The sequence below is a fragment of the Electrophorus electricus genome, chromosome 5 (genome assembly GCF_013358815.1).
Source record: "Electrophorus electricus isolate fEleEle1 chromosome 5, fEleEle1.pri, whole genome shotgun sequence".
In the NCBI taxonomy this organism is placed as follows: domain Eukaryota; kingdom Metazoa; phylum Chordata; class Actinopteri; order Gymnotiformes; family Gymnotidae; genus Electrophorus; species Electrophorus electricus.
Window position 1 is genome coordinate 23,000,314 of NC_049539.1, and position 14,726 is coordinate 23,015,039.

Here is a 14,726-nt window from a genome sequence, read left to right on the forward strand (position 1 = left end):
TATATATATATATATATATATATATATATATATATATAAGTTTATTTTTGTTGTTGTTAGTTTACAAAAGTTTAAGGAGGCACAGAAACACAAATATGCAAATTTCCATCTTTATTTAAAAATTATATTTACAAGAAACATTTACAAATCAAATATCTCAGTCCTTTTGTTACCCCGTTGTTGCACAACATTGCCTCAGAGCGACAAACCCATTTTTCTCACTGTACCATCACTCACTGTACTGTCAGTCACTGCATCTGCACTCACTGTACCATCACTGACTGTACCATCACTCACTGTACTGTCAGTCACTGCAACATCACTAACTGTACTGTCAGTCACTGCATCTGCACTCACTGTACCATCACTGACTGTACCATCACTCACTGTACTGTCAGTCACTGCATCTGCACTCACTGCACCATCACTGACTGTACTGTCACTCACTGTACCATCACTCACTGTACCATCACTCACTGTACTGTCACTCACTGTACCATCCCATTAGTTACATTCAATGACAACAAAAGATTTGGTAATGAAAATAATAAAAAATTGACCAATAAAAATGTGGTAACATAATTTCCTGTGTCCCATTTCGAAACCCTTGCCTAGTATTGTGCAGCTTGTGCATAGCATTTACACTTACGGCATTTAGCAGACACTCTTATCCAGAGTGACTTACAAAAATGCTTTGTCATTTTACTCATAGAATACATCCTAGCCAGTACAGTAGGTTAGAGACCAATATACCAATGATCTAGAATACTGTAGAAATACAGGGAGCAATGCTGACGCCTAGAAGTGCAAAATGCATATAAGCTCTCTTAAACAATGATAAGTGCAATAAACAATAAGTGCTAGAGTTTGTTAAACAACATCAGTGTAATAAACAATGCCCTACAATAAGTACTAATTTGGTCAGTCAATATGGGAGCAGGGTCAGTGGTCATTTAACTATTCCATGAATATATGGGACTTCAGTCTGTGTTTGAAGACTGTGAGGGACTTTGCTGTCTGGACAGCAAGTGGGAGTTCATTCCACCATCTTGGAGCCAGGACAGAGTCTTGATGCTTGTCTTAGCAGACATTTCAACTCCTCACAATGTCCCTCAGATAAGCCATTTTCAGCATGTTTCATCAATCAAAAATATGATTCACACATGCTGGTAATAAAAAATCATATTTTTAACATTCAGTATTATATAACTGATTGGCAATTTCTGTGAAATTGCTTAAATATGTATGTTTCCTAGAAGTAACATTGTGCAAAAGTGACACTTACTAGCTGGCATTTGACCAACCTTCAATGTTAAAATGTGGTGGAAATAATGTCAGCTGTGGTTTCAACGTTGAAAAAAAAATGTTGAAACAACGTTTAGTGTTAAATAGCTGCGAAAAGGTGAACCAATTACTTGTAAATCAACACCAATGAAATCTCTTAACATGCAAGGTATGATCTAAATGTGATGCTGCTTAAACTACAGCTCTGGAAAAATGGTTTGCAATGTACACAGGATTTTGCATACATTATCTAAAATGTACAGTATTTGAGACTGTAATCTAACCTGTGGTTTGTTCCTCTTTTAGATGCTGTCATCAGTACATATAAAACCACACACACCAAGATTATGGAGATCATGGCAAATACCTCAGGTGTGCACCAGTGAGGATGGCTTTTGGTAGCTAAAAGAAATGAAGATGTGTGGTATTTGTATTTTTAATTGCCTGGCTTATTCAGTTTCCTGTTGTACTCATCTAGTTCTGTGATTAAAAACATTCTAAGTGGAATGGCATCTTATACAGTGCTGTTTTTCCTCCCATACAATGTGGAACATCCCAGTCCTGCAATACAAATAGACACTGAAGCCTTTCTGTCTTCAGGCACCCAACGCAAGGTCTCTGCTTCTCAGCCATGATATGATGACTTGACCGCGAGCTGGTCGCTGAGGTCATCCGCTCCCTCTTCTTGTCTCCTTTACCCCTCCCTTTCTCTTTCTCCCTGTCTCTCTCTAAGCACAGGAGAGGCTCGTTCATGCAGAGAGCATCTAATCTTTACTACCCTTCTCTCTTTCCTTTCTACGTAGACCCTTAGAACATGTCTTGCTTTTCCCAGTCATCCTGTAGATTAGAGAGTAGCTATAGGACATGTATAATCTGTGCTTTCCTTAATAAAGTGGAACTTTCTTGATTTACTACCCTGGTGTCAGTGTTTCTTGACTTCCTTGGATTGATCCAGGTACAGAGGACGGAGGGCAGAGGGTAATTTGGAAGAGATCGAACCTGAAGTACTGGTCACTTTGAACCAGTTCCTAACAGCCTAGTGACAGAAGTGAGATACTTTGCAGGTAAGTGACACCCCAGTATTTAATGTGTCTTTGTCCTGCTCAGTATGTGTGCTTAAATTTAGTTTAAATTCAGTTTAGGTGTGTTTTTGTCTATAATAAGGCAGAAGAAGTTTCGTCTACTGGCACAAGCTGAATTTTGTGTACACTGTAATGATTTGTTATCCTGCCTGAGACTTATTGAAAAGCAATTTGTTTATTGGTGGACCCTCCCTCCTCTGTTCCTATTTGAGCACTCTTTGTGTAGTTGTATACTGGTTGTGATTTTGCTGGGTGACTCATGGGTTCTGGTGTTAGTTACGTAAAACCCAAAGGGGGGAAACCCTGAAGAATTGCATGTTCCGGTGCGGTCTGGGCTCATGTGATCTGTATATTGATTATCTGGCTGGTTGAGCTGATTGTGCTGGGTTTAGACACTATCCACATACATTGCTAAATGTACATTTTCCCTAGAGTTATTCTGTCTGCTCTCTGCCCAACCTCATTTGGGAGGATTACTCTTTCCCTTACAGGTCTGCTCAAGCAGCTGAACTGATGGCATTGACCAGGGCCTGTCATCTATTCCAGGGTCAGGTTGTCACCATCTATATTGATTCCTGTTATGCGTTTGGTACTTGACTTGCAACCAGACGGTTGCTGGTTCAAGCCCCACCACTACCAGGTTTCCACTGTTAGGGCCCCTGAGCAAGGCCCTTAACCCTCAGTTGTTCAAGTTCTGCTCAGTCATAATTGTAAGTCGCTTTGGATAAAAGCATCAGCTAAATGTCGTAAATGTAAACGCGTATCACTCTTTGTAAATATGTTGTCATTTCTTGTGCGTCATTTTCATGGGATTTCGCATGTTGCACAAAGGGGGGTGACGGCTAACATTCAAAAACAGTTTTGTATTCCTCAAACACGTAAACTGTAAAACTCCTCTTAGATGGCTGTTTAACCTGTGCTAGAAGCAACCAGGGTAAAACACAAGCCAAACTGCCTTGCCGGCTCCTCAATATCCCTTTCAGCGTGTGCAGATAGACTTTACGCACATGCCACCTTGTGGTTGGTTGGAGTACCTGCTAGTGATTGTAGATAGGTTTATTCAAGTGTTCTTGGGAAGACCCACGCACTGTGGTTAAAATCCTAGCCAAGGAGATAATACCGAGGTAATGGATTCAGATCAGGGACCCTGTTTCATTTCTAAGGTAACTCAGAAACTACCTAACTATTGACTAAAAGTTTCACATCCCTTATCATTCTCAGTTATCTGGCATTGTTGTGAGAATGAATCGTACCTTTGCTGTCATTTGATCACCTTCAAGATGACTTGTATTTATGGCATGGCAAGTAAATTAAACGTGAACAATATTGCATTTAAATCATGAAATATGTAAACTAGGATATGGAATAATTGAATGCCCAATTGTGTACGGTGTAGAATGAAAATGAAATGCAGTGTGATCAGTGTTAAAAAGACATTTGACAACGCAATATAAACGATGATTCATCGTTAAAAACTGAAACAAAATTCAACTGTGGTATGTTGATGCAATTGCGAATAAACGTTGCTTATTCAATGTTGAAACAATGTCGCGGTATCAACTTTGATTCACTTATTTAAGAAAATCGAAAGTTAATCGGTTATTCAACCTTGATCAATGGCGTTGATTCAATCGAGAGGAAAAATGTGGAAAGGCCAGATTTATTCAGTGTTGAAAGTAAGACATTGTTTGCTTCTTAAAATAATGTGGGAAAGATCAGCTGTGGCTGTTCGCTGCAACACCAAAACACGGAACGTACAAATACGCTCTTAATACTGCAAATTCTGCAAATAAAGGACTCGTGCATTTGCTTTCAAACAGGGCTAGTTTTGTTCAGCAAAAGCTGGATTCCTCTCGGCCTGCACGATGCTCATTAATTCCGTGCCCCGCGGACTTTTTCCACTTGGTTCCCGAAGTTGGATTACGAGCCCGAGATTACGAAAACAACGCAGATAAAAGATAGACGTTAATTTTCCGTTTGCTTTGTGTGTTCCAGTAAATGTGCGTGTAATGGAAATAGAGAACCATTTTGCAAGTCTAGTGAATGCAAAGGATGTAAATAGCAATACAAAATTGAGAGAAATTTTAAGAATCTTGTAATTAATGGGAAACGTAATGGAAACCATTTCTCGGGGGGCGGTCACACGTGAGGGCGGATGTGTGTGCGGAGAAGAGATTTTTGTTGTAATGACTGATCAAACTCTTGTAGGAATATGTGCAAATTACCAGCGAGACCCGTATAAACTGTCTGAGTGTTTTGCCGTTTCTTCATCTCACCGCTGTTTCTGTTGTTAGCAACCATAGCGTTAATGATTCCCAAATGTGTTTGTTAAGATTAGTTATTACACCTCGCCAGAGTACCCATATCGTTACTGTAATCAATCATAGCCAATTACACACACACACAGTGCTAAATGACAGTAACAGAAAACAGATGTAACCTACTGACCATTCTAGTGAAACTGTACAAGAATGAGAAAAATAGCTTTTATTTAATATAAAGGACAGAAAGGCTACCATTTTCACACACTTCATTAGTTTAGTAATTCCACTTAAATATTACACAAATAAATATTTTTTTTTGAAAAAATTCAAAAGTGGCGTTTTTTTTACAAAGCCACTAAATAACCTCCCTCCAAACCCACTACACGACCTGCTACCTTGCCCGATGCAGGTTCTAGTTCCATTCTGAGAGATATCCTCATTGCAGGCTTTCTGGTCTCGGCTCAGCTTCCTGCATAACTTTTACTGATCTGAAATCAGCCCTCTGAAAGTGGGCCCTGCTTGCATGTCCATCAGCACACAGGCACCTTCAAAAACTCCTACTGGCTGTTTAGTGAAGGTAAAGTTCTCAGCCCGTAGTAATGAAATTCTTAGGGCATCGGTTTGAAACATGTTCCTTTCCCCAACATGTAATGCAATAGTATAACTGACATACTTCACAGTAAAGTACAAACGCACACACAAACAGAAAACGAATAAACACATGTCCACACATGGGTCCAGCTGCTCTAGCAAGAAGAAGAGTTGCAGAGAACAGGAAGTGTTCCTGGTGTACTTCTACCTTACGGCTTCGTAATTGCATTTCACCTGGGGGGGCGGGGCCATTCAACAGACTAGGCACCTGCAAGTGGCTGATGTCATCGGATCAAACAGCTGGTTATTAGACCTTGGTGAGTCCTGGCTAATAGTCTGAAATATTCATCTTAACCCTCGTTCCCTCACAGAACAATGCTTAGACATTAAAGACACTTTACTGGCGTTAAACTATGCAGTGAGTTACTACTCACATCAGTCATATCTAGGCAAGAACACGTTTGGTCTGGTGATCTTAGAGACTTGCAGCTCTGTCATACAACTTAATCCACTGAGTCCCTGTCAGACCTGCATAGATACTCCAGAGTGGGCAGGGCTTGGCTGACAGGGTCTCCCACTCACACCAGGATGGGCAGGAAGTGGGTGGCCGTGTTCTTCCTGCGGGTCTTTCTGGCGTGGAGGGCCCTGCCGCTAGCACTCAGACCCAAGAACACGTGTCTGCGACGGTTCCTCCAGCGCGCTGACGCGTACGTATTGTAGCCATTCTCCTCGATACGCTCTTTCAGCTGGCAGTTTATGGTGTAGTCTCTCTGTGACGCACACAGACAGATGCATGACACCAGATATACATAGACAATCACACACACAAAACACACACAAACCTCATACATAAAATACATGTAGAATGTAGCAGAATTACACATACACCACAGTTACATATTAACATGTCTGCTGTGAACACACAACATACACAATATCCTCACACCACCAATTAATGTGTGTTCCTGTTGCATCCTCTTCCTGTGTGAGTGTGCGCGCATGCATTCACCTCTCTAAACCTCACTGTATGTGTTAGAGAGAGTTTGTATGTGTCTGAGTATGAATGACACTCACCTCTCTGTAAACCTTTCCTTGTGTGTGTGTGTGAGAGAGAGGGAGAGAGAGACAGACACACTCACCTCGCCGTAAACCTTTCCTTTCTTACTGATGGCCAGATAGTAATTACTGCTCAAACCTCGGATCGCTACCACTCCCACATCCACAGACGTGATCTCCAGAACACCTGAAGTCCCACACAGTCCAAACACTTTATAAAACACATTACAAAACAAAACATACCAAACACTTCACCACATTACCAACTGTTACAAAACAGACCAAACAAAAAAGCACTTTTACAAAAACATTCCCAAACATATGACATAAAACAGATCAAACATGACATAACACAGTACCAAACACAGTCCTGCTTTCTTATTTATTGTTTTCACACAGAATGTTTCAATATATTTGTTTTCATAATTAGTTTTTATTTTAAACCACTAGTTAAGACTGTTGACTTGTATAGGAGGCCTGTCTGTCTGTGTGTGTGTGTGTGTGTGTGTGTGTGTGTGTGTGTGTGTGTGTGTGTGTGTGTGTGTGTGTGTGTGTGTGTGTGTGTGTGACAGGTCAGAGATAATACCACTCTTTGCATTGATCTTTGTCCTCCAAGTTTTAATAACTTCCATGTCAAAACTGCATTCAAACATATACATCAGACACACTCTCTCTCTCTCTCTCTCTCTCTCTCTCTCTCTCTCTCTCTCGCTCTCTCTCTCTCTCTCTCTCTCGCTCTCTCTCTCTCTCTCTCTCTCTCTCTCTCTCTCTCTCTCGCTCTCTCTCTCTCTCTCTCGCTCTCTCTCTCTCTCTCTCTCTCTCTCTCTCTCGCTCTCTCTCTCTCTCTCTCTCTCTCTCTCTCTCTCTCTCTCTCTCGCTCTCTCTCTCTCTCTCTCTCTCTCTCTCTCTCGCTCTCTCTCTCTCTCTCTCTCTCTCTCTCTCTCTCTCTCTCGCTCTCTCTCTCTCTCTCTCTCTCTCTCGCTCTCTCTCTCTCTCGCTCTCTCTCTCTCTCTCTCGCTCTCTCTCTCTCTCTCTCTCTCTCGCTCTCTCTCTCTCTCTCTCTCTCTCTCTCTCTCTCTCTCGCTCTCTCTCTCTCTCTCTCTCGCTCTCGCTCTCTCTCTCTCTCTCTCTCGCTCTCTCTCTCTCTCGCTCTCTCTCTCTCTCTCTCTCTCTCTCGCTCTCTCTCTCTCTCTCTCTCTCTCTCTCTCGCTCTCTCTCTCTCTCTCTCTCGCTCTCTCTCTCTCTCTCTCGCTCTCTCTCTCTCTCTCTCTCTCTCTCTCTCTCGCTCTCTCTCTCTCTCTCTCTCTCTCTCGCTCTCTCTCTCTCTCTCTCTCTCTCTCGCTCTCTCTCTCTCTCTCTCTCGCTCTCTCTCTCTCTCTCTCTCTCTCTCGCTCTCTCTCTCTCTCTCTCTCTCTCTCTCTCTCTCTCTCTCTCTCTCTCTCTCTCTCTCGCTCTCTCTCATGCCCACACGAGAACATGTGATTCTCTGTGATCTGGGTCTGATAACCTCAGTGGTTGGGGGTGTGAACCGGACAGGACAGGGTATTTGATCATGGAATGGCTGTATTTAGTGTCTCTCTCCTGACACTCCCACACACACACACTCACTCTTTAGTGTGTGACCAACCAGAAATGCGTATACTTACAAATACCTCTGAATTAGACTTCCATTGATCCTTCATCATACAAGAATGGAAAGCGGGGGCAGTGTGAGTGTGTGTGTGTGAGGGGCTGGGTTGGGTTGCAGGTATCAGATGAAGCAGTAAGACTATCTGTCTGTTCTGTGTCCTCTCGGTAAACAGTGGTAGGATGAAAGGATAAATAAAAGAACGAAAGGCAGAACAGAGACAGAATGACAGAGAGACAGATCAGAGAAGGCTCAGTGATCAAAGAGAGAGAGAGAAGGAGAAAGAGCACGAGAAAAAGAAGGGGTAAAAGAAAGCGATAGAGTGAGAAGAGTAAGAGAGAGCGGGGGGGACGCTGAAAAGCATCAGACTAAGTTGACAAAGTGTGGCTTTGAAGTTGTGTGTCCCTAACGCTGTATTGAGTCTGTCCACACTGTAGCGCCAAGAGCAAAAAACCCTCCACATAACCCCCACTGACTGCAGAGGTCTGGCTGATCCTACTTCTGTACTTATCACAGAAAACAGAAACACCTGTATGCGTGCGTGTGTGAGTCAATTACAGTGTTTTTCCTTGCAGGTGATGCAGAATTCCTGCAGGTCAAATTTAAATACTTTATTTGCTGGGGGAATTAAGTTATTCTTCAGTTCTTCACTTGCTGGGGGGTGTGGGGAGTGTGTGTGTGTGTGTGTGTGTGTGTGTGTGTGTGTGTGTGTGCCACATTTGCCATGCTCTGTTAACTGTGAGCAAATGTTGCGTAAATGTTACTTTGCATGGTTGTGTGTGTGTGTTGGGGGGGGGGGGTGAGTACATGTGTGTGTGCATACATGTGTTTTGGAGGAGTGTTTTTTTTTCCATAAAACACTGCCAACATTTACCGCATTTTATAGCCAACGCGATGATGTGAAGAGCTTAAAAACACTGTTTCGAGAGAAGAACAAAAAAGAGACACAGTTGCAGAAGCAGAATGGTTTGGGAGAAGCAGAGAGAACCAGAATGGTTTGGGTGTAGTAGAGTGGTGTGGGTGTAGTAGAGTGGTGTAGGAGTGGGTCAAGCCTGTAGCTGGGCATTTCAGTCAAAGTGCACTCTGGGCTTTGAGAACGGATTACACACTGGGAGTTCAGGCATGTGAAGCCAGCACTTGTATGCATAACAGAGATCAGATCTGGAGGCTTCCCACAATTCCTCTTTCTCCATCTAAACCCCTACCCCCAATGCACTGTAACAGCTACACCTGCAAGATCATTCGTGCACTTGAACCCTGACTGGCCAGGTGTCTGTAACTGTGTCTGGCCCTCTGCTCTCTGGGACGGTGTGTCTGGCTCCTTGCTCTCTGGAAGAGTGACTTTTTTTAGGGTGTTTCAAACAGCTCCATGGTTCACTGAAGTGAACAGGGAGCCAGCCATTTTCTAGCATGACTTGATTGTCAAAAACATTCCAGTGCACTGGGATTTTTGTGCCCTAGAAATTCCAGCAATTCAATATAAAAGCCAGTGCACGTCAGTTCCTCACCGCCCGGAAACAATAGCATCTATCCAGCATGACTTGGAGGATGAACGTCCCAGCTCTGTTTATTATTTATTCTTATGTTGTTGATTCTTTTCTTGAGGATTTATTATTGATCTGAATAATGTACTATCATTTACTCTGTAGGGAGCATGTGGCTTTCGAGGGAATCCTGTGATTTGCTGTTCCTCTCTTCCTCAGCATGATGCCAGCCAATCCTGGCTGTCCTCGGTTAGAGCTCTCCTCCAGTCATGTTTAGTTCTCCATGACGCTGGGTGAAAATGCAGTGCCTGTGTGTCTCAGAGCAGACATAGGCTACACCCTGTCAGGCTGGTAACTAGGGCCGCGCTTGGCACGCTCCAACTAAGAGGGTAGGCTAGGAGCTGACAATAACAACTGGGAAAAAGAAATCCACTCCACACACTATAGACCCATTAGTTATTACAACCTCGTTATCCACCCTAAAACACTTCCTGAATGTTGGAACTATATAACACCCAATGCCCTTTTTCAATCCTAAAAACAAATTCACCCTTACAAGCGGTTCAGTAGAGTAAGTGTAAACGCTTCCTTTTGAACTCTGTTGCAGCAAATAAACACACCGAGACTGTCTGCGCAGGTGGGTCTCGGCCTGTATGTAAATGAATTTGGGTGCGCCTCATTTGAAGTATGAACACAATACCAACCAAAGGCATTAAAATGAACCAAACAGACATGATGTGACACTAAACAGAAACGAGTGCCAGGACAGAACAGAGTGCACCAAAAACATTTTCTGCTACGGTGCACCAAAAATGTTTTCCGCTATGGTTTAGTACAAGCATCAGAATTGTACGTCTTCTCTTTGCATTGTTCCATCTTTGGTATTTCTGGTGCTATTTTGACTCCATTATCCATTTTACCACCACTTGCTGTGTTTCCATGTAGTAAAAATACAACCAGGTATATACAACAATAAGTGCAGTAAGTCCACAGACTACTGCATGTGCCTAATGCGTCACTTTGTTTTTTAACTTATTTTGGTTTGATTGTAAAGTCGTGAGTGTGAACGCTATGCAAACCAGGACTAAAATGTAACCATGTATAATTTTTTTTCTTTGGTCTGGACAAAAGGAACTGAACTACAAGTGTGAACAAACCCTTAGTCTCACACCCCACAACCTCTGCACAATCCCATGTCCACTCTGAGCATCCGAAGATTTTCCCACTTTTGTCTCCTGAACCGCTTTGAGCTGTGTGTCTCAGATCACTGCTCTTCCTGCATGGACAGACATCAGCATCCTTCCCGGCCCATGGCCTTCCAGTGTAGCCCCCCGCAGTGAAGCCTGGTCATGGCCCTGCTCAGCAGGGAGGCCTGGGTGTGGCTCCTCCTCAGAGGACACTTTTCCTGAAGTATTCTGACTCCAGAGAAAGAACTCCACTGGGATCTTTGAGTAGAACTTATGCTCAGAATTGGCCTGAGTAAGTCAGCCCACTGTGTGATCTTAGTTATAGCAGTGTTCTCAAATGCAGGTCCTTCAGTGCCATATATTTTAGTAGCTAACGCACCTGTTTGAATTCCTTTGTAGATTATCTAAATGAAACCAGGTGTGTTGCAGGCACTAAAATGAGCTGGGTGGTGGTGACCCTCCCGGGTCGGACTTCGCAAACCTGCTCATACAGTGCGAGTTCAAAGCATCGCCATGGTGAAAGTCCCTGTGATGTAACACTCCCAGCAGACCCACGGCTATTCTCCCAGCCCCAGTATCCCTTTCAAACACATGACATCACCTCTTTCAGAGCTTCAAACACATGACATCATCTCTTTCTGAGGTGCTTCGGAGTCACCCGGTGCTGAACTCCTGTATACGGCGGCCCACATAGGCTCCACTCTGATCTGCTATGAAACAAGCCCACCACAACACAGGCACCATTCTCTGCCGTAACACCAGCCCACTGTAACACAGGCACCACTCTCTGCTGTAACACCAGCCCACTGTAACACAGGCACCACTCTCTGCCGTAACACCAGCCCACTGTAACACAGGCACCACTCTCTGCCGTAACACCAGCCCACTGTAACACAGGCACCACTCTCTACCGTAACACCAGCCCACTGTAACACAGGCACCACTCTCTGCCGTAACACCAGCCCACTGTAACACAGGCACCACTCTCTGCCGTAACACCAGCCCACTGTAACACAGGCACCACTCTCTGCCGTAACACCAGCTCACTGTAACACAGGCACCACTCTCTGCCGTAACACCAGCCCACTGTAACACAGGCACCACTCTCTGCTGTAACACCAGCCTACTGTAACACAGGCACCACTCTCTGCCGTAACACCAGCCCACTGTAACACAGGCACCACTCTCTGCCGTAACACCAGCCCACTTTAACACAGGCACCACTCTCTGCCGTAACACCAGCCCACTGTAACACAGGCACCACTCTCTGCCGTAACACCAGCCCACTGTAACACAGGCACCACTCTCTGCCGTAACACCAGCCCACTGTAACACAGGCACCACTCTCTGCCGTAACACCAGCCCACTGTAACACAGGCACCACTCTCTGCCGTAACAGCAGCCCGCTGGGCTCACTACCCACTACTGGCCCCTTTTCCTCACCTATAGGACAGGTGTTTTGATGTATTGATATTCAAACCATAGCATTCCAGAAATGCAACCTATAGCAAAGCCAACAGCTGCAACCCTGCAAGTATTCATGGAAATGAAACCATCACAGCAGCCGATGATGCACATGGGTTTACAAAATTCTGGTGTGACTGATGTTTTTGGGATTGTCAGGAGTCATGATTTGGAACTTATAATAAGAATAAACATTTGAGGTTAAAATATTTTATAATCAGTCACTATACAAAATAAAAAATCCAGTAAAAAAGTATAAGCAGTGTAAGAGCCTAGGGTCTAAGTGTCTAGGGTCTAATTGTCTAGAGACAAAGGTCTAGGTTCTAAGTGTGAAGGGTTGAAGTGTCTAAGGTGTAAGTGTTTAGGGTCAAGGGTCAGTGACAGTTGGGTGTCCAGCGTGAAGGAGTAAGTGAGGATTAGTCTAATGGTGCTTGACTTACTGATCAGGTTAGATCAAGTTAGATGTACATTATGTACATCTAACTGTAATTCTGTCATTCTGGAGCTGTAGTAGTACAGCGAAAAGCTCAAATACTGTGTCTTAAAAGTGTGTTCTATCACTGTGATTATAGAGATGGTGCTAGCTTATCACACATACACACACACACACACACACATATATGTGTACACAGGCATGCACACTCCCACACATATATGTGCACATACACTCACAGGCACACACACATGCATATACCCTTCAGCAGGAAGTACGGTTCCTGAGAAGATAATTCACTGAGATGGGAAATTGACATCTGCAGCTTCACAAACAGATAAACGCGCACGTGCACACGCACACACAATCACAAACACAGACCAAGAAAACAGGAAGGCTCTTATCTGCAGATGGGCACAATAAGAATAATGATAAAGTGTCATCAGGCTTCATCATTAAATATACCAGAGACACACAAACACACAGCTCCAGTGTGTTCTGCTGTCAGTATGAACTGTGTTTCCTTTGCCCAGTAGGGGAACACTGAAGGAAATGTGTGGGTTAATTGTTCTCACACTTTAGGGGTGTCAGGATGAAGACCAGCGGATCAGTGGTAAATGGTCCGTGATTGGGTTTCACTGCCATGACTTTACACGACTTGTACAGTCTATCAGGACGTAGGCTTCATATCGTAATGAGTTCACAGTCTGACACGTTTTATAATGGCACGATGTTCCACGCTCAGTTCAAACCCTGGAAACCTATGTAGTGGCAGTTAACAACGACTTTACTTACTGTACGGATCATCTTTGCTCTTCGTGCCGTTCACTCTCCCGGATTTGTCGATCCTCAGGAAGAATTTCTGATACGAATAGAGTTTCCGTCGCCGCACGTCTCCCTGGAGGTGGCTGTAGCTGCGCGCGTGCCGAGCAGCGGCCGCCGGCGCGGCTTTGGAGAAGCTGGCGAGTCCGTGCGCGCTGCACGCGCCGAGGCAGCTGGCTGTCGGCGCGCTGACCAGCACGGCCGCCAGCGCGGAGAGCGCGCACACCCAGCGGCACGCGGACACCCCGTTACTCGGCGTCCATCTCCGCATGGTGCTCGCGCGCTGCGGACCGTAGCAGTCGGCGCATGCTGCCGGGTGGGATGCGCGAGCGGAGGACGGCGAGCCGGGCGAGTAGCCGCTTAACGCGAGATGATCCCGTGCACGTCCAAGGATATGCATCCACGTCAGATCCGAACAGTCCAGATTCTTAGCGGAAAAGCACTGCCTTACGCCCGGCTGACAGCACAAGGCACATCCTGCTTCGTCCTCGGTTTTGTTTTATTTCTCACGTGCTGTCCTTCAAAGTAATCCGTAGTTCAGGTGCCCGGAGGGGGTGTTTGCTTCCCTGCGAGCGCGGCTTTTCTGTCAGCGACTGGCTTGTAACCCAACCACCACCCGAAAAAATACTCCCCTCTTTAATGTCTCACCCTCCCTGTGTCTCTACATTCCCTGTCTCACCCACCCACCTTCTCATTGACCTTCCTTTCTCCGTTTAGGTTAAAGGGGTTTCACTGTTTCGCAGTGTTGTATACCGTTAGTAAATGTGTAGGTTTAAGTTGGAATTAGTGTTTTCTGTGGGACTGTGATTGTGTGTGTGTTTGTGTGTATGTTGTTGGGGAGGGTGATCATTCATTTCCCAACTCCTCATTAAAGACCACAGACATGGGAAAAAGGAACTTTGCCCAATGTGTGTGTGTGTGTGTGTGTGTGTGTTCATTACACATATAAGTTGAGAGGGCATGAAAACATCTGCCAGGAGGGTTTACCCTAGCTGAAGTGTAAATGATAATGTGTGCATGTGTGTGTGTGTGTGTGTGTGCACATCTGCCTCTGCAGTGTTAGAGCTGTGCTACCACGGGAGTACTGACAGCTCTGGAATATAGTGACACCTTTGGGAGTATGACAGTTTCCTAGGAGTACTGTCACCTCTGGAGTATAGAGACACCCCTGGGAGTATTGACACCTCTGGAGTATAGAGACACCCTTGGGAATATCACAATTCCCTAGGAGTATTGTCACCTCTGGCGTATAGAGACACCCCTGGGAGTATTGTCACCTCTGGAGTATAGAGACACCCCTGGGAGTATTGACACCTCTGGAGTATAGAGACACCCCTGGGAGTATCACAATACCCTGGGAGTATACTATTTCACCTGCTCCGCTCTTTCTCTTTCTACTCAAGTTGCAACCAGCTAGTGTCCAGTTTATTTG

At 44.7% G+C, this 14,726-nt stretch overlaps 1 protein-coding gene across 1 annotated transcript; it reads right to left on the reverse strand.

Annotated features, from left to right (window-relative positions):
* Window positions 1–5,140: 5,140 nt before the first annotated feature.
* Window positions 5,141–13,565, reverse strand: fgf10b (fibroblast growth factor 10b). Its single transcript, XM_035526272.1, has 3 exons — window positions 13,268–13,565; window positions 6,361–6,464; window positions 5,141–5,991 (listed from the first exon to the last, which is right to left on the reverse strand). The coding sequence occupies exons 1-3, from the start codon at window positions 13,563–13,565 to the stop codon at window positions 5,800–5,802; spliced, it is 594 nt and encodes a 197-aa protein (XP_035382165.1). The 3' UTR covers window positions 5,141–5,799.
* Window positions 13,566–14,726: the final 1,161 nt, after the last annotated feature.